Here is a 24,126-nt window from a genome sequence, read left to right on the forward strand (position 1 = left end):
AATAAAACCTAATTTTTTGGACTAATTATTAAAAAAGTATATAAAACTTTATTAAATTTGATTTAACAGTGCCTTTCTTATCATTCACTACACGCTTGACAGGCTGTGGTGGAGGGCCCCTCTTGACATCATTTTGCAACTAAGTACATAATAAACAAAAAAAAATAGTTCCACAAATAATGGAAATAATAATAATAATAATAATAATAAGCTTCATTTATTTTATATATTTACTTATGTTTTTAAGACTAAGAAATTATGGAAGCAATGGACCGCCCAAAATTAATAATCAAATGGAAAGTAAAAAAAAAAAAAAAAAAAAAAAAAAAAAAAAAAAAAAAAAAAAAAAAAAAAAAAAAAAAAAAAAAAAAAAAAAAAAAAAAAAAAAAAAGAAAAAAACCCAAAAAACTTCAATAATTTCTTGTCATAAATATGTTTTTTCCCTTTATAGTAAAAATTTCTAATTTTACGAAGTACTCGAGATTCTCTTTGTAGGATTACCTACTCAAACCGAGACCCGTTAGCCAAAGCAATTATTGCTAACTTGACATGATTTTAAGAGGTTCCAATTTACTCAAAACGATCATATGGGGTGAACAAAATTTGAGGATCAGATGTGAGCGTAATTTCCACTAATGATTGAGATGTTGAATCGACTAGTTCCCCGCCAGCTATATTTATATATTGGTAATTGGATAATTAATAAAGAAAAAAGGGAGAATTTTTGTGAGGGCAGATATAGTTATCCTAACATGGTCTGCCTATATTAAGTAAAAGAAAAATTTAACAAAGGGTAAATAAGAGACAACCAACACGTTCTATCATTAATCACTTTGAAAATTAGGTTGATGTTGATACCATTTACAATCCCCTTCTTCCCTCTTATTATATAAATTCTGGTTGGTTCTTATAATTATCATTCATTCTATCTTATCATTTCATCATTATTGAGTAACGTTGTTGTTTTTCTCTTAATTTAAGTTCGATCCATTTTTTAATTAATGGGGTCGAAGAATTTCGTTATACGAAACTACGAAGAGAGTCGATTATCAGATAGAGCTCAAGTAGCTGATCTCGAACAACGATGCGAAATTGGGTCATCAAAACGTGTATTTCTCTTCACTGACACATTGGGTGACCCCATTTGTAGGATTCGTCACAGTCCCTTATATAAAATGCTGGTAATTTAATTTCTTCATTTTTTTAATTATTCAATATTTATATTTTAATCGGTTGAGTTAGGTGGCAGAATGGAACAACGAGGTGGTTGGAGTCATTCAAGGCTCGATAAAGACAGCTTTTTCTAGTGCTCATAAACCGCCGGGTTTGGCGGCGAAAGTGGGCTACATTCTTGGACTGAGAGTTGCGCCGCCGTTTCGCCGCCGTGGGATTGGATGCAGCCTTGTCCATGATTTGGAAGATTGGTTTGTAGCTAATGACGTTGATTACTGTTGCATGGCTACTGAGAAAGATAATCATGCCTCTGTTAATCTCTTCATTAATCACATGAGGTATTCAACTAAACATGTTTTTTTTAAAAGTAATTAAATCTCTAATTATGAACTAATCACTCATAATTCAAACAGGTATGTAAAATTCAGAACAGGAAGAATTCTGGTGAACCCAGTAACAAATCATCCATACAAAATCAACCAATCAGAAATCAAAATTCAAAAGCTGAAAATAGAAGAAGCAGAAGAAATTTACAAAAAACACATGGCATCAACGGAGTTCTTCCCCAAAGACATAAACAGCATATTGAAGAACAATTTGAGCTTAGGGACATGGGTAGCACATTACAAGAAACAGCCGCCACCGTGGTCGGCGGCGGCCGACATACCCTTGAGCTGGGCTGTGGTGAGTCTATGGAACAGTGGGGAAGTTTTTAAATTAAGGCTAGGAAAAGCTCCATTTCCATGGGTGGTTTATACAAAGAGCTTAAAAATGATGGACAAAATGTTGCCTTGTTTGAAGGTGATTTTGGTGCCTGATTATTTCAAGGCATTTGGGTTTTATTTTGTTTATGGGTTGCATCATGAAGGGGCTTGTTCTGAGAGATTGGTTGGGGTATTGTGTGAATTTGTTCATAATTTGGCTTTGAGTAATGCGAAGGATTGTAAGGCTATTGTTACAGAGATTGGTGGGGAAGATGACGAGCTGAAGATGGCGATTCCTCATTGGAAATTGCTGTCATGTTCGGAAGATTTGTGGTGTGTAAAGGCCTTGAAGGGTGAGGAGGATAGTCTCTTGGAATGGAAAAATGGCCCACCAAATAGACCTCTCTTTGTAGACCCAAGAGAGGTATGAAAGAATAAATGAAAAAGGTTAAACCCTTTCGCGACACGTGGTCTCGATCTCGATTTAATCATTGCCTGTTATCAGGGTAGAATGAAGAAAGAAGAAAAACACGTTCATCTTTGTTGATTTTTGTTATAAGATTCGTAAAAACGTCTTTTTTAATTTATATTAGATCCGTAAAGTTATATTCTAAAATTGAAGTGGTACGAAGTTTTAGATTTTAAATATTGATATATAAATAGCTTTGATGTATGTGAAAAATCTCGTTATTAACTGATTGAACAACGGGAAGTAATTTATCTTTATACTCAGAGCATTTCTTCTATAATCATAGGTCCCTCATCGTGTTCTTCCATTGTAACATCCAAGTAAAGGAGGGATATATGAATAAACTGATACCACATTCGAATGAGAGTGATCCTAATGCTTAAAAGAATTTGAAAGTTATTATATATATACCAACAAGGTGCACCTTTCTTTTTGGTAGCTCAATCATAAGAACTCCAAATTTAAAATGTTTTGCCCGGAGCAATTCTATATTAGGATGCATGTGAGTGAAGACAAAACATGTTGGAAAAACTCTAGATATAGTTTTCTTCTAAAAGCAAGGAGTAAGTAACGTGACCCTTTCGCACGGGCATGTCGGGATATTAAGTGTCAAATTCGAATTTTGAATCATGGGAATGGGTCGTTATATCCATCTTTATATTGTGATTATTTTTGTTGATCGAAACATCAGTATCCACATCTCAATGCACTTTTTTTTGTTCCGTTCGCATCGATAAAAAAAAAAAAACCCTTGAGCTTAAAAGGCTTAAAGAGTATGGAATTATTAGGGTTTAAAGGAAGCCAAAAAGGGGTAGGAGGGAGTTTTGGAACATTAGGGTTTTCAAATGAGCCATGGATGAGTTAGGCCAAACCCCTATTCTTCCTAAAGTAGAAACATGTCTTTGCAATTTATGGGCTATGTGAAGGAGATTTTAAGTGTTTACATTCTAAAATTTGCTCATCAAATTTGGTGATTAATTATTGTTCATTCCCAAAACTAAATCCAAACATACACACCCAACTTCCATCTGTTTGTCTCGATTTTGAACTCGGGTGCTATTTCTGATACTCGTTTTTACATCGCTTCATCTTATGTCTACCACATTCTTTAGAAACAAACTTCTCCCTTTTTGGACCACTTGAAAGAATTAATGCACCATAAGACAAATATATAACTGTAAAGCGATAAGAATGGTACACGACCAAACAAATTTATATTAAACCAAATAACCAATAAATAACAGAGTATAGTTCTCGTAAGAGAATAGTTCGTTTCAAGTATCCATTAGTTTTTTCGATGGTACTTTTGCAATTCAGTAGGGGCAGGGCCCACCCGATTTGACTGACTTTTGGATAACAAGAAGGCGAGCCGATTCGCTTTGATCACCGACTTCATTTCACCAACAAAGAAGTCATCTTTCACGATTTTCGGACGTAGATTTTTATTCGGGCCATGATTTTAGTTGGGCCTTTGCCAATTTCATTTAAGCTCATAAATTTATATAAGCCCAAATCTTCGCGGCCCATTAATTTATTATATGGGCCGATCTGCGATCATTTATTCTGTTTTTGGGCCGCTTCCCTCGGCCCATTATAGTGTATTTTTATCAAATTAGTTTGCATTTTGTAAGTATTATATTTACTACAAATATTTGCGACAGAATTACATATATATATATATATATATAATTTGTATATCTTTTTAAATATTTTTTGTAATTTAAATATTTAATGCATTGAAAATTGAACTCACCTCAAACTCATTTATAATAATATTTAATTGTATTTTACGTAAAGGATGTTGGACTTTAAAAATAAAATCAAAGATTAATAAAATGTTTTAATCTTTTTATTTAATTGTACTTTACGTAATCAAATAATTGGCGTAAATAATTATAGAAAAAGAAACCCGGAATATAAATATTGAGAATATTTAACTACGGGGGTAATCACGTAATTTCGTCACATACATTTTACATTATGAATTATGCTATAAAACTCCGAAGGCTTTGTGTTGCAGTGGCGGCAAAAACGCTGCCATTGCGACCACTCACTCCGACTTCCACCATTACCGTCGCTCAATCCTCCGCCAGAACGTTAGCGTTTCGTTTTTTCCGATCATCAACTCTGATTCAACTCACAGCTTCTTCAAGGGGTTTCTTTCTCGCTCTCTGTTCCGCTCTGCTTTCGTTTGGTTTTCTGTTAATTTGCTACTGTAATTCGAGCTCAAATTTCACTCAATATTGACGCGGTGGAAACCTTAATGTTCTGGTTTCCGGTTGAGAAATTTTAGGTGACGGACTCAATGATTCTTCTGTTTCTCGCTTTACGAGTTGCGAGACCTTGGCGTTCAAGTTCGTAGGTTATTTTAAATTTTAGTTTGAATTTGGTGCTTTGAATTAGAAGTACAAAATGATTATATGCTTCCTCGTATTACTTGCAACCACCAGAATTCTACTTTGTTTTGAAAGCCGCTAAGATTCCGGACCTAAGGTTGTTCTAATCAGTTGAGCTGGACCTTACGAGTGACAGATGAAGACGAAATGGAAGATGGATTTTTTAGGTAATCAAGGAATTGGAAGAACGATTGTTAAAAAAATCATCACTAGGACATAGGATCAAGCCCAATATAATTGTACGAGCCAATGTCTATATATTTTAACAATAAATATTTATACATTTTAGAAATAAATCTACGAGATTTTCATCCCAAGTGTAATATCTATAGAGTTGTGTTCGACAACCATTCGATGTTCTTGGAGAAATGAATGACCGTGTTTCAGCGAGGGAATTTGAGCTCGTGCTTGCGTGCTTCTCCCAAGTGTAAATCTCCTCAATTTCTGATCATTGAGATTGCTTAGTCTACCTTCTTTAATCTACTCCTCTAGTTTACTCATTTAGGTGGTTAGTATTTTGATCTTATTGGATTTTGATTATGATCACTGTATTGAGATCAGATTTTTGTTGTGGTGACTTTCTTCAATGTGATAAAGGATATTTTCTGGCGTTGTGTTTGTGTTGTCACAATTGAAGGGGTTCTGGAAGAACTGTGCAAGTTTTTAACATAGAGCTAGATGGGCGTCCACTTGGGATGATGTATGGTTAAGCTGCGTTCTAATATGGTTATACATGTTTGAACCTACCGTTATGTTAGTGTTGGACATAAGTTTATTTCTGCAGACAAGGATTTGGAAAAACCATGAATAACTTCCTTCGGGTTTATTTCACCTGAACCTTGTTGTTGTTAGTTTCATTCACTGAAAACTTTTTGTTCATTGTCATTTTCTTTGGAGCTTATTTCCCCATTAGTCACATTATACCTCTTTCTGGTCTCTTCCATAAGTCATTTTTCAGTTGTTGAATTGGCTTTTGATGTTACTATTTATGTGTAATGGTAGTGGATTAGTTGCCCAGGGATTTTAAATAAGTTCTTTCAAATTGTTATGCTTGTTCAGTACAACTTCAAGTGAAATTCAATTGCTAATGATGATAATCAATCCTCCCAGGTTGATGGTGACTAAAGAGGTGCAGAGAAAATGCTGCTGCATCGTAGACAATCTGGATTAAACCCAGAGGTATACGGCTACCTTATCGCCTTGACTGCTGTGGTTAAAGAGTTTAATGAAAAAAGCTCTACACGAACTCGAAAGTTGTGCAAGAGAGGGGATAGTGGCTGAACTCGATAAAGACAACATTGAACTTGTTGAGGGGTATCAAACAGAGATTTTAGCTGATGGTGCACAGTTATCCAACTGGTTTCTTGAAGAGGTAAGCTCTTCAATTCATGGGGTGGTTCATGAAAGACTCCTAATGTATGCTTGTGCTGAGCAAGGACTTGAGGCAGAGAGATAGCTTTGGGAAATGAATCTTGTAGGTAAGGAGGCTGATGCTAATCTCTATGATATTGTGCTAGCTAGCCATTTCTGTATAGATTGTACAAGGAAAATAGATATTCTTAAATCCTTAGTGCAGGCTCTCGTTTCTTCAGTGTCTCAAGGGTGAAGAATCTGGTTTTCGCTGTGAATCAAATGCTAGATTGAAAAGGAAAAAAAACAGTCTACTTTTTCTAGGTGGATCGGGTCAAATGAGAACCAGAATAAGACAACCAAATAGAAAAAGGAGAAGATCAAGTGAATTGGGCCGGCTGTTTAAAGAAAGAGTTTGTGAAGCCTTGCTCGTGAACTCCGGAATGTTATGTTTGACAGCACCTTGGATGTGGCCTTCAGAAGACAACACATGGCCTGTCCCTTCGTTGGATATCCAGGTTTTACACCATTCCATTATTACAATACTCTGTTTAATGTCAATAATTTCTGTGCCTATATGATTGATGCAAGACGTCTTTTCTTATAATGTCAGTAAAAGGAACCAACCCAAAGTGTGTCGGTCGGGTTAATATATAAGATTAGGCTTAACTAACACCAAAACCATACATTGTGTTGAGGAGAACAAAAAAGTTGACGTCAAAATTGAGTATATATGTGGCTGAACTCATCAAATCAACCCACCCTATTACAGATGAGTTCAAATCAAACCGAACAGACTGAAGCTCTAAAAGGCTATCTAAGTTGAATTGCAAACAATAAAATCTACCCAAAATGATTTTCTTTAATTTTCTCTGCTAAAGATTCACATGGTTGGCTGAGGCAGGCATGGTACTGCCTAATTGTTGTTTGTTGTGTATAGTTTTATTATATGAAAGTTCCCATACAACACGCAGGAAAATTCCTGCAACAGAATATCCATGTGTTTACCTGTCCTGTTTCTGTCGCCACTCAGCTTCCATTATTCACATCTTCAAACCATTCGCTTCCCATTCCCTTCCCCTTCTGCTTTGGCATGTGCAATGTGAAAGAGCTTGATGATTATTCCTTGGGTCAAACATTTGAAGCCTGACCTTGTAGTTTCTTTTGTTAAAGGTGCATTTTATTAAAGAAAATGAGGTAACACAGCGATGATGCAAAACACACAGAAAAGCATGATCCTTATCTTTGAAGAGACATGCATATACACATTCATGTTGTGGAGCTTTTACAACATAGGCTTAGCAGCTTTTTCTATCTACAAGTTTCTTTTGTTACCACTTTGTATCAGGGGAGAACAGCATCTTCCCTACTCAACCCTGCTGCTATTTTACATTTTACAGCCAAGCAACCAATTGCTACAAGCCACAAAAAAAATTTCAAACCCTAAATGAAAGGATAGCATATGTTAACATTGAACTTGATGATCAACTTAAACTCAGCTTGTCTCTGTAGACAAGATTTCAAGTTCGGCCCACCATAGTGGAGATTCCCTTGGCATTGCTGCATCAGGTTCCAATGCTGTGATTTCTCTCAACCTTGCAGCAATTTCGGGCATTGTCAGTCTTTGCTCCAGCTCGGGCTGGACACACATTTTTATCACTTGAGACAAATTTTCAAGCTGTTCTTGTTTGAAAGAGCTTAGAATCGGATCAACTATATCTCTTAATGACTGTTCTCCCTTCAGAAAATCTGATGCCCAATCTGCAAGAGAGCCATTATCAACCGAGAATGGTATTCTACCTGTAATCATTTCTAACAAAATCACCCCAAAGCTATAAACGTTGCTCTCTGAATCTGCAGGTGAAGTTTCCAAGTGCTCCACCGTTGCTGATCCTAACTTTGCTGCTGTTGCTTCACTCCAGTAGCTAAAATCCGACAACTTGGCGGCATAGTCTTCTGTGAGGTAAACTGATGAAGAACAAAGATGTCTGTGTATGACAGGCGGATCGAGCTGGTGCATATGGTCTAAGCAGTATGCCACACCCATTGCTATTCGTAATCGCATCTCCCAGTCCAAGTGCTCTGCTTCTTTTACTGCAAGAAGGATGATATCATGAACTTTGGAAGAACAATGCACCTTCAACATGTTTTATACAGAAAAAAAACACTAACTGTGGAGATGCTCGAAGAGTGTTCCATTTGGAGCATATTCAAAAACCATCATCCTTGTGAATGGCTGTGCTTCTTCACAAAACCCGATGAGGCTGACAAAGTTCTTGTGGTTCACCCTTGATAAAGTTTCAATCTGCAAACATGAAGAAGAAAAGAAAGTTCAGGAATTTTCAAAACTATACTGATGAACATTGAAGAAGCTTTGTTTCCTTGTACCTTTTGCCTGAACTGTTCCTCTTTAGTTTTTGACCAATCTGCATTTGATGTCACTGCAGTTGATGTCACAGCTATTTCAACCCCGCTGGAAAGAGTTCCCTTATAGACAGTGATGTCTGAAAAGGATTCAATTATATTACTGAAGTCTTCACAAGCTGCTTCAAGTTCGGATCGTTTAAGCTTGGGGACACCTGAAATTACGACCCGTGTAAGTATCGAGCTAAAGATTTGAGGTATTCTTCTCTTCTCCAGTTTCTTTTCGTTTGAGGAAAGAAAGCAAACCTGTTACAAATGCCTTCTGCAGCTGTCCACTCAAACCTGTGGCCCAAGGCTTCACGGTAACAACCTTACTGCTTCGAAATACCAAAATGCTGACAGTTATAATTAAAAAGAACAACGATCCGGCTATAATTCCTGTCAACATTTGAATTTTGTGATTATTGTTCCTATTACTCCCCCTAATCAGACTTGGAGATGGAGCTGAGGAGTGTGGAGGAAACCAATGGGAGCGTGGCAGTGTGGGAACATGAACTGGTGTCCTTGCAGGAGCTGGCGCGGGTAGAGTTGGAGCTGCAGCGAGTGGTCGTGCAGGACTCAAACGAAGGCTAGGAGCAGGTGCTGACCTCCATGAGACTGGAGACTTTGCAGGAGATACCGATGGGGAACTCGGGGAAGGTGCTGGAGGGAATGGTGGATCTGAAGGTGACAATGGAGATGGAGATGGAGATGAATCAAATGAAGATGGTGGTAACGAAATGAAGGAAGGTCCCCGAGACGGGGATAACAGCCTCCTTCCGTTCATGTTAACTTGATTCTCTAATGATTGAATCCCTACTCCTAGCAGCTGCCTCCGGTAACCCACATCAGATAGCAAGTTGAGTTCATAGGCTTCAGGAGTTATGCTGCCAATGAATTCATTATGATCGAGAAGCCTGCAAAAACCATAAAAGAATCTCAGCATAGCCTGAAAGATATTGAAACCAATGAACAGAAGACCAGCCAGTGATTGAATCAATCCTTACAAGGTTGTTAGAGACAAGTTAATGCCAAGATCCAATGGAAATGGCCCAGAGAAATTATTGAATCCCAAATCCAAAACCTCCAATTCAAGTAACCCTCCAATCTCTTCAGGAACTCCTCCATGGAACGAGTTGTTCCTTAGAATGCTGCAACAAACAAGAACACACCCAAAAATTGAGCTTGGAAGAAGATTAAGCTCAAAAAAAGACCATTGTTTCTGCTACTTACATGGATTTGATGTGTGGCAATTTGCCCATTTCCGGTGCCAATGTTCCTCCAAGACAAAGATCTCTCAAATCCCTGCAAGTTCAATAAAAAAAAAAAAGCTCAACATTCATGGCCAAATCCTTCAAAACCTCAAAACCATGGAAGAATTCACTCACAGTATCACCACTTTCCCATCAGAGCACTCAACACCAAACCAAGAACAATGATCCACATGTTCATCCTTATCATTCCAGTTCGACAAAGCTCCATAAGGGTCTCTCACAATTGCTTCCCGAATCCTCAACAACGCCAAACCTGCATCCAAACAAACCCACTTTTGAGTCCATACCAAAACCCACTCCCATACCCACCCAGAATCTCTTACCTTCATCGTTCAGAGAAGAACAGAGACCCACATTCTGAAAAAACAACAGCGCCGCCGCCAGCACCGCCCATCGCAGCCTCTGCCGGCGAAATCTCCACCGTTCATCCATCCCCATATCCACACCGCCCGGAAACAGAGATCTAGTTTAGGAAAAACAGGAATGTTGTAGCTATGGAAATGGAGCAAATTCAGATGGGTCTGAGACGAAAGCGCGTAAAAATTTTGCCAACTTTCTCACAGTCACAGAATCTAAATATTATGACCGATTCAGAGCCGATGGGAAAAAAAAAAGGACCGAATTATCGGTGATTCGGCTCCGACGACTTTTCTTCCTTCAATTTATAGCGCCGTCCTTCTCCTTCCCATCATCAACACCATGTGCCGACCTCGTGCTCTGTTTCTCTCTTTTTCTTCCTTCAATTTTCCAGGAAAATTAAATAGCGTATTTAAAACGACATGTCGTCGTATTTCTGGTGTATGTTACGACCATGCGGAGGACTGAGTGTATCCAATAATCCCGGCGGCTGATTTTAATACTTTTGTTTTAAATTTTTTTTTCAATTTAACTTTCAATAATAATAATAGGTTTATAACACTGTGTGAACTAAATAGCTCTTATTGTTTCATAAAATCCTAAAAAATAGTATTTATTTTAAAGATATTGTTTAGGATTTTAGGTTTCAGTTCTTTTTTCATGTACTTGCTTTTATCTCCAACACACAAAAAGAACCTGTTATAGAGGTTAAATTTGTAATTTGCAATTTATATATTTGTTTCAAATTCAACCAAAAAAAAAAAAAAACATTAATCAAAGGTATTTTGTTGTATTTTTAATTTGTTTAACTTAATCTGTTTTGCAGCAATAAAATTGTGGTACAAATCCCTCAATTGGTCAAATCAAATTCCTTGGAATAATGGATTAAATTACTAGAAATTCTTGAAACCCCACGTTTCCACCACGTCGTAGGTTAAATAAATAAATAAATAAGTAATTGTCAAAAGGCAATGGCAGCTGTGGCCTGCACCAGCAAATGCCAAAACACAAGGCCCATTTGGATTAATGGATAAGAAAAGGGCATCGCATGGCATGTCGTCAAATTTACGTTCAAGAAAAGACCGACCGTGAAATCACAGCTTTCTCCGAATTTGACTGCCCATTTTCTTCAGATGTTTGCTTCTCACCGGCGTCCGGTGGCTTCATGGTTCCCATAAATTGATAGATGGTCTTTAATGAGAATAGCTATTTATGTCGGGTGGGAAGTTTCGAGGAGATGTGGATATAGTTCAGTGTTTATTAGACGTTGCAAATGTTCGATATTGTAACATTGTAACAGCTAAAGCCCACCACTAATACATATTGTTTTTCTTCCCCTTTGTGTCAAGATAATTTGTTACTGTAATAACTCAATCCCATATTTTACCCTTTTGGGTTTTCTTTTCCGGATTTTCCTCAAGGTTTTTATAAAAAATGTTTCAACTGATGTGGGATCTCATAATCCATTCCCCTTTGAGGCTCAACGTCCTTGTTGTACACCATCATGTGTCCATTCTTCTTCAGGGCTCAGCCTCCTCACTAACACATCACTTAGTGTCTAACTCTGATACTATTTGTAATAGCTCAAACCCACCAGATTTTGTCACTTTTGGATTTTTCCAATCAGACTTCCCCTTAAGGTTACGTATTTGATAGGGAGAAGTTTTCACGCACTCATAAAGAACGTTTCGTTCTCCTCTTCAACCAATATGAGATCTCACCGGTAAAATCTATGAGTCTATGAAATGTCTCAATAGTATCGAATTTGCATATATTTAAAGATGGGTTTGTAGAAGTTTTTATGTAGAAAGTTAGAATGAAGTAAAGATGGAGTGGGTCTTGGTTGGTCTAGTTTTTGTCTTGAAATTAGAGGACGTAGTCTCATGCTAACTTTTAATAGACATTGCCATATCCAACTATATGTGTATGGATATCCACTGGCCTTCATTTGGCAACACCCAACGCCTTTCATGCAAAATATGTATATATATATATATCAATTTAATTGCTTCTTATCTGTTGTTTGGTCCCTTTGCATTCACAATTTGTCCTTTTTGAAGGGATGGATTTCGGATTTCTGTCTCGTACACTAATAGAGAATTGTTACGATATCTTTCGAAATTTTGTCTCAAAGATAAGACGGGATGAATTTAAACTTGTTTGCTGAAGAGTTTAGTGGAATTAATTTTGAGGAAGAATTATCGAAGGGGACGAACGTAACTTCATTGGAGTACGTGTGAATTTTAGGATTTTTTTAACCTTGATCTTCTCCACTAAAATCTTCTCCTTTCATGAGTTAGACTACATTCTGGGAGTAGTTCGATCATCTCTAGGAAGAGCTTAGTTACGGCCTGAAGGAAAGTTAGGTTACGCTTTAGAAGAAGATAGATTACGATCTAAGAGGAATTTGGATACACCTTAGGAGGGGATAGGATAAGTTCTGAAAGAAACTAATATATGTCCCGGGAAGAGTGGGATGTTGATGGACAAACTAAATTTCGAGAGGAGTTGGACTTTGAGGAATTGTGAACTTGAAGTGTTGTAGCCTTGGTGAGAGCGATTGAACCTCTCGATCCTAGATAATATTCTTGTGGAAGTCGACACTAAAAAAAAAACTAATATATGACCTAAGAGTAGACTATTTATTAAGTATTTTTACACTCATTTATAATACTCTTATTTTCATTAAAAACGTGAGTTATGTAGTTGAGACGAATGCATACACAAACGCTAGAGTTATATAAGTGGAAAGAGATCTTAGTCATAATTTTTTATGAATATTTTGTGAACGATTTTCATTATACCTTGATCATAAATTTTTTATGAAACATATCGAACATGGTTTAGTGAAATGCATGTTATTAAACAATCAAAATTATCAAGTTGGTTTTTATTTCACGTCTGTAGTAGTTTGTGGTTTGAAATTCTCGAAAAATGAGTTGTTAAAACTTTTATTTTTATTCACGTAGATCTCTAATCCTTTGTTTCTAATAGATTTTTATACTTTTAAAAGTGTGTAATTCTCACTTACTCTCCACAATGATATGATATTGTTCACTTTGAGCATAAGCTCTCGTCACTTTGCTTTGGGCTTCCCCAAAAGGCCTTATACCGATAGAAAGAGTATTCCTTGATTATAAACTCATGATCATTCTCTAAATTAACCGAGGTAGGACTTTCATCCAACAATTCGAAACGACATAATTCATACTTGACTTGGTTGGTTTCATTTCTTGAATTGGCTTGTTCTACCTCACTGATGTTGGGCTACTCTGATTGAGCCCCAATACCCTTAGGGTTCTCTTACAACATCACTTGAACATTTTGTGTATGATTTTTAATGTCACACATCTTTATATCATTTAAACGACTAAATCGTTATAAAAGTTACGCAATAATTTTAAGATAAATTTGAATAATCTCGAAAACGGGTTATGAAAGATGAGACATTAAAATAAGTCATTTTCGTACTTAGTGCTTTAAATGTTGAAGCCATAATAAGTCCACCAAAAAAATTAGATATTTGAATCCTCCAACCATATATAGTTGAATTATAAACAATAAAAAAGTTTTAGATATTTAAATTAAATTTATAATCAAATAGGCTGTACAAAATTTAATTTATAATAAATTAGTAAATTAACAATTCCATTATGCTAATTTACTAATAAATACAAACACAAATGCATAATTTATAGCAATATTATTGTAAACATTTTATTCTTAAGAATCTAGTATTCGTTCTCATCCAGTGACAGATACCCTAACAATGATGATTAGTTGTAAAAATGGAGGTTACACGTCAGAACCAATCACAATCAAATCAAAGAGTTAAAAAACATTCAAAATCTTCCCAAATTTGAGATCAAAGTTTTGGGTAAATTAGGCCGTCTAAAATTGGTAATACATAAATGGTGACAGACACATTGGATAAGCAAAGAATAATGGGCTCAAAAGATAAAAAGATTTTGAAGAGGAATATGTTTGCGTTAAGAACATTATGGATTTTGAATATATATTTTTTAATTGTTCAAACAGAGGAATTAAGTTCCTCAAGTTATGAATTGAATCAATTATTTGTAACTGTACCTATTTCTGGTTCTACAAGCAAATTGAAGGCAGGTAGGTAGCCACCAAATCTTTTAATTCTAAAGCTGCTGCTAGTTTAGAAGTTTTGATCGGAGATTATAATTGAAATGAATTCATTGATGAACAATTTCTGGGGGGAAGAGAGGAAATAATTAAGCCATTTTTGTGATTGCTTTCTTGCTTCTGCACACAACAACATTACCAGAGATTTCTATGGCGGCAGCTTAATAATAATAAGAAGAAGAAGAAGAAGCTAAACTCGTTACAAGCTACTTTTTAGATACAAAAATGTTAAGAACTGATCCAAGAAAAGAAAAAATAATGAACAATTGGTCAATCGAAATTAGTTTCCTCTTTTCTTTTCCTTTTGTTTTCTCATTCCTTTTAAGGGGATGATTTCTTACATTTTTTTTGTTCTCTTTCTTTAAATTTTGGGAAGAGAAGGGATCAGAATGATTCAGAATATAGCAGAAGAGCAGGAATGGCACCTGATCAGACCGTTCTCGTTGCAAACCGTACACATCTTGAATCCACTTTTCTCCGAGAACAATTTGTGGCTTCCATTGCACTCTTCACACAGAATGAACCTGAAGCCACCGCAGACCTCACACACGCCGGAAGCCGCCGTCGGCAACCCCTCTATCAGCTTCTTCAGCTCGCCGATCTCATGAAGCTCTCTGACTTCCTCCGCCCCGCCGATATATTTGCCGCCGATGAAAACCGCCGGCAAGGTCACCTTCCTTCTACCGAGTAGTTGATGTAACTCCGACACAAATCCCGAATCCATGGACAGATCTCGTTCATCAACCGAAACGCGGAAACCTCGCAGAATCGAGCGGACGGTCCGGCAGTCTTCAAAAGTAGACCGGACAACGCGTAGGCTCGTGAAGTAAACCAAAATCTGTTTGTCCAAAAGCGGTACAGCCTCGGATCGCGTCGGAACCTGCGGCGCTTTAGTCGATTTAGGGTCTAGTAATTTGAGAACCGGTTCAGGCTCAGGCTGAAACCGAAGCTGCGATTGAGCATCGGGCGGAGCATTAGACCAGGCTTTGAGCAACGAATTAACAAATCGGACTCGATGGAAGACGATTGAGGCCTTTCTGGAGGTAGGTTTAGCGGTTTCTTCAGCGAAAAGTTCTTGAACGTCTTTGAAAGAGGAGCAAGAGAAGGAAGAGGACTGTGAGGTCTTATCAGGAATCTGAACCATCGATTTGCTCCACGAGCGCCACATCGAGGCCGGAATTTGAATGACAACGACAGAATCTCTCCTCTTCTCGGCGGATATCGAAAACGAAAAACGGTAAAGAAGAAGAAACAAGAGGGAAGGGCAGGAGAAAATGCAGAAAAACTTACCGATTGCTTGAAGCGAAGAGTTGATGATTCGAGGAGAGGGTGCAAAAGGAAGGGTTTATTTGCAGAGGAGATCAGGCTTTCCTTTGTTCCCCCATTCACTTATTAGCTTAGAGAGAGAGAGAGAGAGAGAGAGAGAGAGAGACTAAAAGGGGAAAATAAAGGTTGAAAATTGAAGGCGAAGGGTACCCTTAGCGGTTTGTTTTACGAGAGGTTGTAATTAAGCAACCCAAACCATAATTTTAGCGTTCAATTATGGATAATTAAATCATTTCATGTCTTAATTACCTTTTCAACTATATCATTTTTTTTTTTAAATTTATTTGGACGGATTTTATTCCCTCTTCTTATTTAATATTATATATATAATTATTTGATGATTTTTTTCAACTTTTAAATATTTTTTTAAAAAGGCTAAATTATAAAACAAAAATACCATTTTCCATTCAAAAAAATACCTATAAAATTTATATCAACTATTTTTAAAAGTTTATTAAGAGTTATTATTGAAAATTTTAAACATTTGTTTTTATTAATTTAGTATTTTTTTAAAATAAAAAAGAAAATGTTAAAAAGAGTTATTGTTTTGTTCCAAAGAAGAGGAAACATATTGGATGAGAAAAACATTATTTTGACGCAGAAAATGGGAGGAAAAAGTGGAGAGTTGGGCGCGTGCAAGAATGGGATCACGTGCACTGTGGGCCCCACCCATAATAATGTTTTTTTTTTATTAATTAATTTTCTAAGAATCTAAAAAAACATAAATAAATAAATGGTTAAAAAGTTTCATTTTTTTTTATTTTTTTCTTATAAATTTAGTTTATAAATGTTTTGTTTATTAGTTGTAATAAATTTTTTAATTTTTAAAACTTTTATATTAATGTGTAAGAAGCAGTGGTGTGGTGTGAAGCCTTGAAAATGTAATGGGTCTTCAATTTCATGCTTAAATTTTTGTTTTCTTGTTTGTCATACACTCTGTGACATTGGATGGTTCACATTAGGGTTCCATTTCGTTCTTTTGTTTGTTGATTCTTCATTCATCCATTCACCCTCCCGTGTCTACGTGTTTTAATATCGTTCAATTTTTCTATTCTTAGTAAAGATGGCTGCACCGCTCTCGACTAGATGGAGACAAGGAAGCCTTTTTGTAATAACACGATTTTATACCTAAAATAAAACAAAATTTGAATAAATCAATTAATTGAATTAAAAAATAAAATAAAAGTAGACCGGTTGTCGATCGTACTCCGACCAATGGCAGGAGTAGTACCATATTGGTCCGCGCATATTCAAGCTTGAATTTGTGACTCATTCATTTGTTTAATGATGTTATAGGAGGTTTGCCAATTAATTTCCTTTTTAGTAATCCTTCCCACGATAAGGGATGTTACTTCCTTTATGATGTCGTTATGTGGCCTATTAGAGTGATGCCAACTAAACCCTGCTAAAGAATTTGTGATATGGAATCAATATAAAAGAAAGTATAGAACGGATTACCTTAATGATCAAGATCATGAATAAAGAAAATTCGTTTATAAACTCGTGATTCGAATTACTCCACAACTAGTTTAATCAATAGCACTTGAATGACGGTAGCATGCATGTTTTAAACCCAAGAATTTCGAAAAAAATCTTAGCTCTCAACAAAGCTAAAGTCTCTAACTAAAGAAAAACTTAAAAAGTTTTATATAGCTTTTACAATCTAATTTTACACGAGTAATTTCCAAATTAAATTGGCTAGTAAATAAGAAATACCCACAACCTCCATATTAAAATGACTAGTTAATTAATGTATCTAGGTTACAATATAATTTTAACTTTTATATTAAAAACTAGCTCAAATATGACAAATAAATATTTAAATTATAATTAAATAGTGCAATGAATGAAATAGGCTCGTTAGTACTAATTCCATAAATTTAGCTAAGTAGTTGCATTGAATGCATCTCTTTCTTGGAGCTCAACTTTGCACAACATATAAGAGAAGTTTCCAACGTTTTCTAGAATTTCTTTTTATGAGCTAACCATAGCTTGAATATAAGTGTACAAGGTTTGTTATAGCTTTTTGACTCTCATCCTTGTAATTGGACCTTGAGATATGAAAATTCCTTGGTCGTGGTTCATATCAATTTGAGAACAATGTTTGTAATGATATATAATAAGAACTATGGGCTGGAACCAACATCGAGGTCGCGCCTTGAGGGTCTACGAGACAAGTCTATAATGATGATGATGAATGTGACTAGTAGAACAATCTCACTAAGATACGCCAAAATCCCTAAACCTCGAATGAACATTATGGAAAAGATAAGTTAAGCAAAGTTGAACTCAAAAAACAAATACTACGAGACAAATGGGTTCATAAGAGCCGAACACTAAAAATGAAATTTATAAAAAAGATGAATTCAAAATAGTTGAACTCCCGAAACAAACCCTATGAAAAATCGTGTTTAAATGTTTTTAATTTGTGTATTTTCAATTATTTCATATCAATAAATGACGATTTGTGGCTCAAATCTCTCGAAACAAAAATAATATAATACTCTTTTTCAAGTTGAATTTTGTTTTTTTAATGATTGAAAAATTAATCATTTTTTTGTTTTTAAATATTTTTTATATTTATATAAGGTAAAAGTACTTTAGTTTAAATGGATTACATTTAAGTAACTTTATTTATTATATAATATATGTTTCTCTTTGTTCATCATGTTAAAATCATTTTTCGATAATTTATTTATTTTTATAAATTGTTTTAAAATGATTTGACTTTTCAAAATAATATTTTAAAGAATATCTTTGATCCTTTAAAAATAATCTAGAGCCTACATTAGACATATTTTAAATCATTAATATTTTTAATGTGGTTAAAGAATAAAGTGATTTTAATTCTTTTTCAAAAAAAAAAAATTATATTAAATTTAAGTTTGTGTCATAATATTTTTTAATTTTAATTTGCGTCTAACAATCTTTTAATTAATTAAATTATAATTAGTTTGTGTACGAATTAATTTTTAGATTTTTAAATTCAAAAAAATTATTTAAAGGTCCCTAATTATTATATTATTATTATTGAGTCCCGACATATTTAAAAAAAATTAAAAAAATTAATTTATTAATTATTAAATACATTTTATTTTGTGTTTAATAGAGGGATGAAATTTATAAAATATGAAAGGGATAAAATACTTACTAAAATTATCCTAAATAAATATTAAAATTTTGAAATGGTTGCAATTTTATTTTTTTAATAAATTATTGTTTGAAAGATTAGAAGAAAAATGAAAGATATTTTTATGGAATTGTGTGAATTAAAAAAAATTATTTAATGATTAATTTGTGTATTTATAGCCTATGAAAATTTTATATTGTTTTATTTTTTAATTACTTGGTGAATTATTGGAAATTGAAAGGAGAGGATTAATTAATTATTAGTTGCTTGACCAACTGATCATCGTCTTAGTTCTCAAGGTTACCGACGCGCCTCTGGTGCGGCGCCAAATTGAAATGGAGCTCGGAGCGATGGCGACTACCTCCGAAGGTAATGCCAAGTCCATAGCTATCAGCGTCAAGTTCGCCGGGAAGTCAATACGTGTTACTGCTCCCTGTGATTCGACCGTCAAGGATCTGAAGTCCCTTCTTCAACCTTTAACCAACGTCCTACCTCGCGGCCAGAAGCTCATTTTCAAAGGTTTTGGATTCGAATTTTTGTGGAAGGAATTTGTCTGAGAGAGGTGGATTTGAATTTTTGAAGTTCGTGATATGTGATTACAGGGAAGGTTTTGGCAGACGAGATGACTTTGGCGGCGTCGGAGATCAATAATGGAGCGAAAGTGATGCTTATGGCTTCTCAGGGATTGTATCAAGGGGTAGTTGGTTTTTCCATTCGTTCTTTTTTTTCAATTGAAGTCTTCTTTCTTACATCTTGAATTTTATTTTGCTAAATCTACATTGTGATCTTCCGAGTGGATCAAATTGAGGGTTTTACATGTCATGTATCTCGTTTATTGAAGTCTTAGGGTTAAATTGTTAAAACTGCGAGAATTGGTCCCAAGGACGACTTATCTGTTAAACATTGTGGACTATATGTTGGCGAAATGTTAAGGGAATGCATATTGTTATATGTTTTCATTCTTTGGATTTGACTGAATAGGATGGCCCTATCCTGCTCGAAGCGAGGACTCGTCCCAGAGAAAGGAGCACGCCAAATGCGAAGAATTTGGTTGATGAAAAGAAGCGTGTCTCCGTAGATAAAAGCCGGTTTGAAAGATGGAAGGCCACTGGAGTGATAGCATTATCTGACTGCAATTTGAAGGTATAGAAGAAACCATCGCTTTCACAGAACAAAATAAAACTGTGATTGTTTCTCTCAAATCTTCATTGGAATCTCCCATAGGCAATTCCCGATGAAGTGTGGTCTTGTGAAGCTTCAGCGAGAGTAATTGATTTGAGCAACAACTCTATTAAGCATGTTCCTTCTCAAGTTAGCTGCCTAAGTTCAACGCAGGTGAAGTTAATTGCTGTCTTCCTTTTCACCTTTTCATTTGAGTGGTTTAAATTCCTCTTCGTAAGATCTCTCCAATTTTATCACGATCTGCAGAAATTATTACTGAATGTTAATGAGATATCCGATGCATCTATAAGTTGGGACAGTTTAGCGTTTTTGAAGCGTCTAACAGTTTTATCTCTGTCCCATAATCTGTAAGTAGCTTCAGTTGTTTCAAGGATTAGTCACAATCTAATTTTTGCAATATCAGAATACAAAAGTCTTAAGTGACTATATTATGTCATCCGGTACCCATAAACATCAAACAAGGCTGGTTGATGCAGGTTAACTACTTTGCCTTCTGCACTTGGCAGCCTGACTTCACTAAAGCAACTGCATGTGACTAATAACAAATTGACGAGTATCCCAGATGAAATAAGATTTTTGACCCAACTTGAAGTTTTGAAAGTCAGCAAAAATAGGTAATGCTGAGTGGCATATGCTCACACAAATTGCTCATCAGTAAAACGCTCAACCGTGGTGAAGATATTCTTTACTAAATAATTTACTTACACTTTTATTTTTTGTGGTGTAGATAGTTCAACATTCCCTAGTTTATTTAATGTGAATTAATTTTTTCGTCGTTTTCTATTACTAATGCCTCTCACCATACATGGGGCAGGATAAGCATTGTTCCTTCAACTGTGGGGGAATGTAGTTCTCTTACTGAGGTACAACTTACCAAACTTATTTTTAGAAGAACTTTTCTTCTCTTTTTATTAATCTTAGAAATATTGATTCCCATAATTGTCTCCCTCACCTAAAGTTCTATCGACATGCTTGGCTATGGTACAGGTGGATTTGTCATCAAATCTTCTGTCAGAGTTGCCAGAGACACTTGGTTGTCTGCACAATTTGAAGGTTCCTACTTAATTCTCTATCCAGATCATTTACTTTCTTCGTATGTTTCATTCTAATCTCAATAGTGGAAATTAAGGGACGTAATGCAGATACATGAAATAGAGGCACATTTCTTTTACGGTTCATTAGGAGCCGTAATTAATTACGTTGTTGCTGTTAGGGGCAAATCTTTGTGGGTACCAATACCATACATGACATTTCTTGTCTTTCTTTTCACTCTCTTTATTTGCTTACTGACAATTCATTTAAGTAGAGCGTATACTTGCATCTTTTTAGTATCTAGTTTCTATTATTATTTCAACCTAAGAATTCTAGATTCTGTTTTCCAGTTAATTTTGAAGTAGTTCATTGTTATTAGATTCAGGGAAGTAATCCATCTATTTTTCCAAATGTATGATAATTATTTTTGGAAGTAAACGAAGTACGATAACCTGAAAGCCACCCTATCTTGGTCAATACTAAATTTACCAGCACCAATTTTACAACAAAAAGAATCCTCTCGGTAGGGAATCTCTGCGACCACTTGACTATAATTGTAATACTCCTATTTTCTGTAACTGTGACGTCAAGTGAACCCTTAGCTAAAAAAGGTTACTTTTTTCCAGTTAACAAGTCCGAGAAGTAGTAAGCAGAACTGGTTTGACACACTTAATCTGAGTAATTGACCCTTCTTGATTGGCATGTTCCCTACAAGCAAGCATATATGAGAACTTCTTAAGAACGGAATTGCAATTGTTTAGATTTCAGATTCCTTAAAAGAAAACGTGTAGTGAAGAAGCCACTCCCCTGCAGTCTGTCTCACCTGCACCAAAGAAATCCATTATCCACCACTCCTAACCTCTATTTCAGAGTGGCTAATGGCAACAATAATAGATTTAATTGGCAAGTCTCTTTCAGAAAATACCCAAACTCTTTTGAAGAGGTTCTCAATCCTGCCAAAATTGGTCGCAAGGAAGAGGAGTGTCATTGGTAAAGTACAGAGGGCTAGCATGAATAAAACTGTACCAACTTTCAAACCTTCCACAGATCAAGATCTATTCCGACTAATAGCTTGTATGAATCACTGCCAGGAAAAATAAGAACGGATGGAGAAGGTAAACTTTGATGAATACCCTTGAAGCTAAAATCTTACTCGCTGGTCTTACATTGAGCAGAGTGGAAATTTCGTGTCAGAAACTCTCCTCATATCTCCAAAACCCTTTGCTCCTAGGACTGAAAGAAGAAAATATCACTCGGTGTCCAATTCCAAGCTGACCCAAGTTCTAGCTTGCAAAGTAGCCTTTTTTCCGTTTCCTCCAATCCTCAAGAGTTCTAAATTCTAATTGCTTCCGTTTTCCTTTTTTCCACAAAAGCAACCTTGCAAGGTGAAATTATATGCGTACATAAGGCTTCAAACAATCTCCAAGAACCTCAGCAACAGCCTGATACAAATAAGTAGATAGGTGTTTAGAATGAGACGCAAGTTTCCCTAGAGCTTGCTCCCAACCTTGAAACCTTGACTAATTTCACAGTATTAACCTCCTGACTTACAAATATGGCATTAGAAAAACCATATGATATATAATATCCTATATATGTGGCTATCATAATTTGAATTGCGACTCCAAAAGAACATATAAGGTTGAAAACTGTTGCTTTTATTATTAAGTCAATCTATGATGATTTTTCGTAATAGCCTTTCGAACTTCTTTATTAAAGGACATTCCAAATGAGCTACATGTAACCAAAAATACTTATTGTCGATTCATCTTTAGCCTCAAACTTAAGCTATTGGTTGAGGTAATTTTAATCATTTAACATGTCATCAAGTTTTGTTCTTTACAGGTGTTTGTTTTACATTTTATTATAATGATTCTTCATATGTGATAATGATTTCTCTTATCTGAACAGTTTTTATGAAGATAAGTGGTAACTATCTTAACAAGTTGTTCCAATATATATTCTGCGACGTGTAGAGAAACATACTCAACACACACAGCCTCATATTATGGTTCTTTTTATTATTTAGACTACGCATAACCTTAGCTCCTAATTCCATGCACATTCGTATTCCCATATAGCGGTACTCAACTGACTCCCAAGTCCCAACATATGTAAATTGAGCTGGGTGTGTGGCTTTTAAGAACTTCAATAGGAGATTCCTGTCTTAATTATTTTGCCATGTACTGCAGGCTTTGCATATCAATCATAACGGCCTAAGGTCCCTCCCTACTACACTATTTAAGATGTGCATCCACCTCTCTACACTTGATCTCCACCACACAGAAATCACCATAGATCTCCTCCGGCAGGTGTGTCCTCATGCTGCAATTGTTTGGATCAATCTATGCCTGCTTGATTAATTTGACCATCTTTTGTGATAGTATGAAGGATGGGAAGCTTTTGATGAACGTCGGCGTTCAAAGCATCAGAAGCAACTAGATTTTCGCGTTATGAGCCAGGCTGAATTTGATGAAGGTGCAGATAAACATTGATGCTTTATGATTTATTGCTTTTAAAGTCAACATGCAGCAACTGTCTCGTTTTTTCTGTAAAATACATTTGGTTAAATTAATGCGACATTGGTCCTGCCAGAACCAGAAAATTTCAGGCTTACATTAGCTTCATGTTAGATTATGGAAATCGTTGGGGGTGAATTTAGGTAATCATCTCTTGGCTTGGCTAATTGTCAAAATATTTGAGATGTATTGTCCGAATGTCCCTTTTTCATTTCCTTCCTGCGAGTGCGAGGTGTGGAGATAGGGACAGATGATTCCAATGGAGCCATTCACGTCTTCTAAAGCTCTCACTTAATCAATTTAAGAACAGGAGAATCTTCAAATATTTTGGTAATATTGAATTTCTTTACATATATACTCATATTTTTAACATATTTTCGATTAAACAGTCAAAAATTCAAATTCCTTCTTCACATGAATGATAGCATCGTGATGTTCATTAGAAGTAGAACCCGAAATCTAAATAATGGTTCTTTTGCCTTTTGAAACTCAAACTCACAAAAGAAGAGATTGTTGAATTGAATATTTTCTTACTATAAGATGTCTTTTTTTTACCTCTTCAAAGTATTATCCTGTGAAGGTCATCATTCCTAATCTTGGATAAGGTTGAGAACCATTACTACCTGAAACAGAAACTAAACTCACCCCATTCGAGACAC

At 35.5% G+C, this 24,126-nt stretch overlaps 4 protein-coding genes and 1 long non-coding RNA gene across 5 annotated transcripts; 3 read left to right on the forward strand and 2 right to left on the reverse strand.

Annotated features, from left to right (window-relative positions):
• Positions 1–927: 927 nt before the first annotated feature.
• Positions 928–2,493, forward strand: LOC111499828 (probable N-acetyltransferase HLS1-like). The gene is made up of 3 exons (XM_023151520.1): positions 928–1,181; positions 1,243–1,511; positions 1,587–2,493. The coding sequence occupies exons 1-3, from the start codon at positions 1,002–1,004 to the stop codon at positions 2,305–2,307; spliced, it is 1,170 nt and encodes a 389-aa protein (XP_023007288.1). The 5' UTR covers positions 928–1,001; the 3' UTR covers positions 2,308–2,493.
• A 1,887-nt stretch (positions 2,494–4,380) lies between these two features.
• LOC111499834 lies at positions 4,381–7,209 on the forward strand. Its single transcript, XR_002721013.1, has 3 exons — positions 4,381–4,442; positions 5,853–6,220; positions 6,335–7,209. It is a non-coding gene; the product is annotated as an uncharacterized LOC111499834 (long non-coding RNA).
• A 95-nt stretch (positions 7,210–7,304) lies between these two features.
• On the reverse strand, positions 7,305–10,462 carry LOC111499827 (inactive receptor-like serine/threonine-protein kinase At2g40270). Its single transcript, XM_023151519.1, has 8 exons — positions 10,093–10,462; positions 9,884–10,022; positions 9,729–9,800; positions 9,503–9,646; positions 8,763–9,412; positions 8,481–8,671; positions 8,265–8,397; positions 7,305–8,186 (listed from the first exon to the last, which is right to left on the reverse strand). The coding sequence occupies exons 1-8, from the start codon at positions 10,205–10,207 to the stop codon at positions 7,588–7,590; spliced, it is 2,043 nt and encodes a 680-aa protein (XP_023007287.1). The 5' UTR covers positions 10,208–10,462; the 3' UTR covers positions 7,305–7,587.
• A 3,991-nt stretch (positions 10,463–14,453) lies between these two features.
• LOC111499831 (uncharacterized protein At5g39865-like) lies at positions 14,454–15,761 on the reverse strand. The gene is made up of 2 exons (XM_023151523.1): positions 15,569–15,761; positions 14,454–15,485 (listed from the first exon to the last, which is right to left on the reverse strand). The coding sequence occupies exon 2, from the start codon at positions 15,444–15,446 to the stop codon at positions 14,673–14,675; it is 774 nt and encodes a 257-aa protein (XP_023007291.1). The 5' UTR covers positions 15,447–15,485; positions 15,569–15,761; the 3' UTR covers positions 14,454–14,672.
• Positions 15,762–18,992: 3,231 nt separating this feature from the next.
• LOC111499829 (LRR repeats and ubiquitin-like domain-containing protein At2g30105) lies at positions 18,993–23,792 on the forward strand. The gene is made up of 11 exons (XM_023151521.1): positions 18,993–19,253; positions 19,337–19,431; positions 19,716–19,877; positions 19,959–20,069; positions 20,163–20,263; positions 20,393–20,530; positions 20,731–20,779; positions 20,904–20,969; positions 23,141–23,260; positions 23,333–23,662; positions 23,696–23,792. The coding sequence occupies exons 1-10, from the start codon at positions 19,070–19,072 to the stop codon at positions 23,441–23,443; spliced, it is 1,137 nt and encodes a 378-aa protein (XP_023007289.1). The 5' UTR covers positions 18,993–19,069; the 3' UTR covers positions 23,444–23,662; positions 23,696–23,792.
• Positions 23,793–24,126: the final 334 nt, after the last annotated feature.

Source organism: Cucurbita maxima, unplaced genomic scaffold (assembly GCF_002738345.1).
Source record: "Cucurbita maxima cultivar Rimu unplaced genomic scaffold, Cmax_1.0 Cma_Scf00027, whole genome shotgun sequence".
NCBI lineage: Eukaryota > Viridiplantae > Streptophyta > Magnoliopsida > Cucurbitales > Cucurbitaceae > Cucurbita > Cucurbita maxima.

What these genes read in the sequence shown, in the direction of transcription:
- LOC111499828 (XM_023151520.1), top strand. Translation starts at nt 1,002, where the DNA reads ATGGGGTCGAAGAATTTCGTTATACGAAACTACGAAGAGAGTCGATTA. An exon ending in GTCCCTTATATAAAATGCTG is followed by an intron (nt 1,182 to 1,242) that starts GTAATTTAATTT and finishes CGGTTGAGTTAG; the next exon opens with GTGGCAGAATGGAACAACGA. An exon ending in CTCTTCATTAATCACATGAG is followed by an intron (nt 1,512 to 1,586) that starts GTATTCAACTAA and finishes TAATTCAAACAG; the next exon opens with GTATGTAAAATTCAGAACAG.
- LOC111499829 (XM_023151521.1), top strand. Translation starts at nt 19,070, where the DNA reads ATGGAGCTCGGAGCGATGGCGACTACCTCCGAAGGTAATGCCAAGTCC. An exon ending in TTGAAAGTCAGCAAAAATAG is followed by an intron (nt 20,531 to 20,730) that starts GTAATGCTGAGT and finishes TACATGGGGCAG; the next exon opens with GATAAGCATTGTTCCTTCAA. An exon ending in GTTGTCTGCACAATTTGAAG is followed by an intron (nt 20,970 to 23,140) that starts GTTCCTACTTAA and finishes CATGTACTGCAG; the next exon opens with GCTTTGCATATCAATCATAA.
- LOC111499831 (XM_023151523.1), bottom strand. Translation starts at nt 15,446, where the DNA reads ATGTGGCGCTCGTGGAGCAAATCGATGGTTCAGATTCCTGATAAGACC.
- LOC111499827 (XM_023151519.1), bottom strand. Translation starts at nt 10,207, where the DNA reads ATGGGGATGGATGAACGGTGGAGATTTCGCCGGCAGAGGCTGCGATGG. An exon ending in TTCTTCTCTGAACGATGAAG is followed by an intron (nt 10,023 to 10,092) that starts GTAAGAGATTCT and finishes GTTTGGATGCAG; the next exon opens with GTTTGGCGTTGTTGAGGATT. An exon ending in AACTTGTCTCTAACAACCTT is followed by an intron (nt 9,413 to 9,502) that starts GTAAGGATTGAT and finishes TGGTTTTTGCAG; the next exon opens with GCTTCTCGATCATAATGAAT.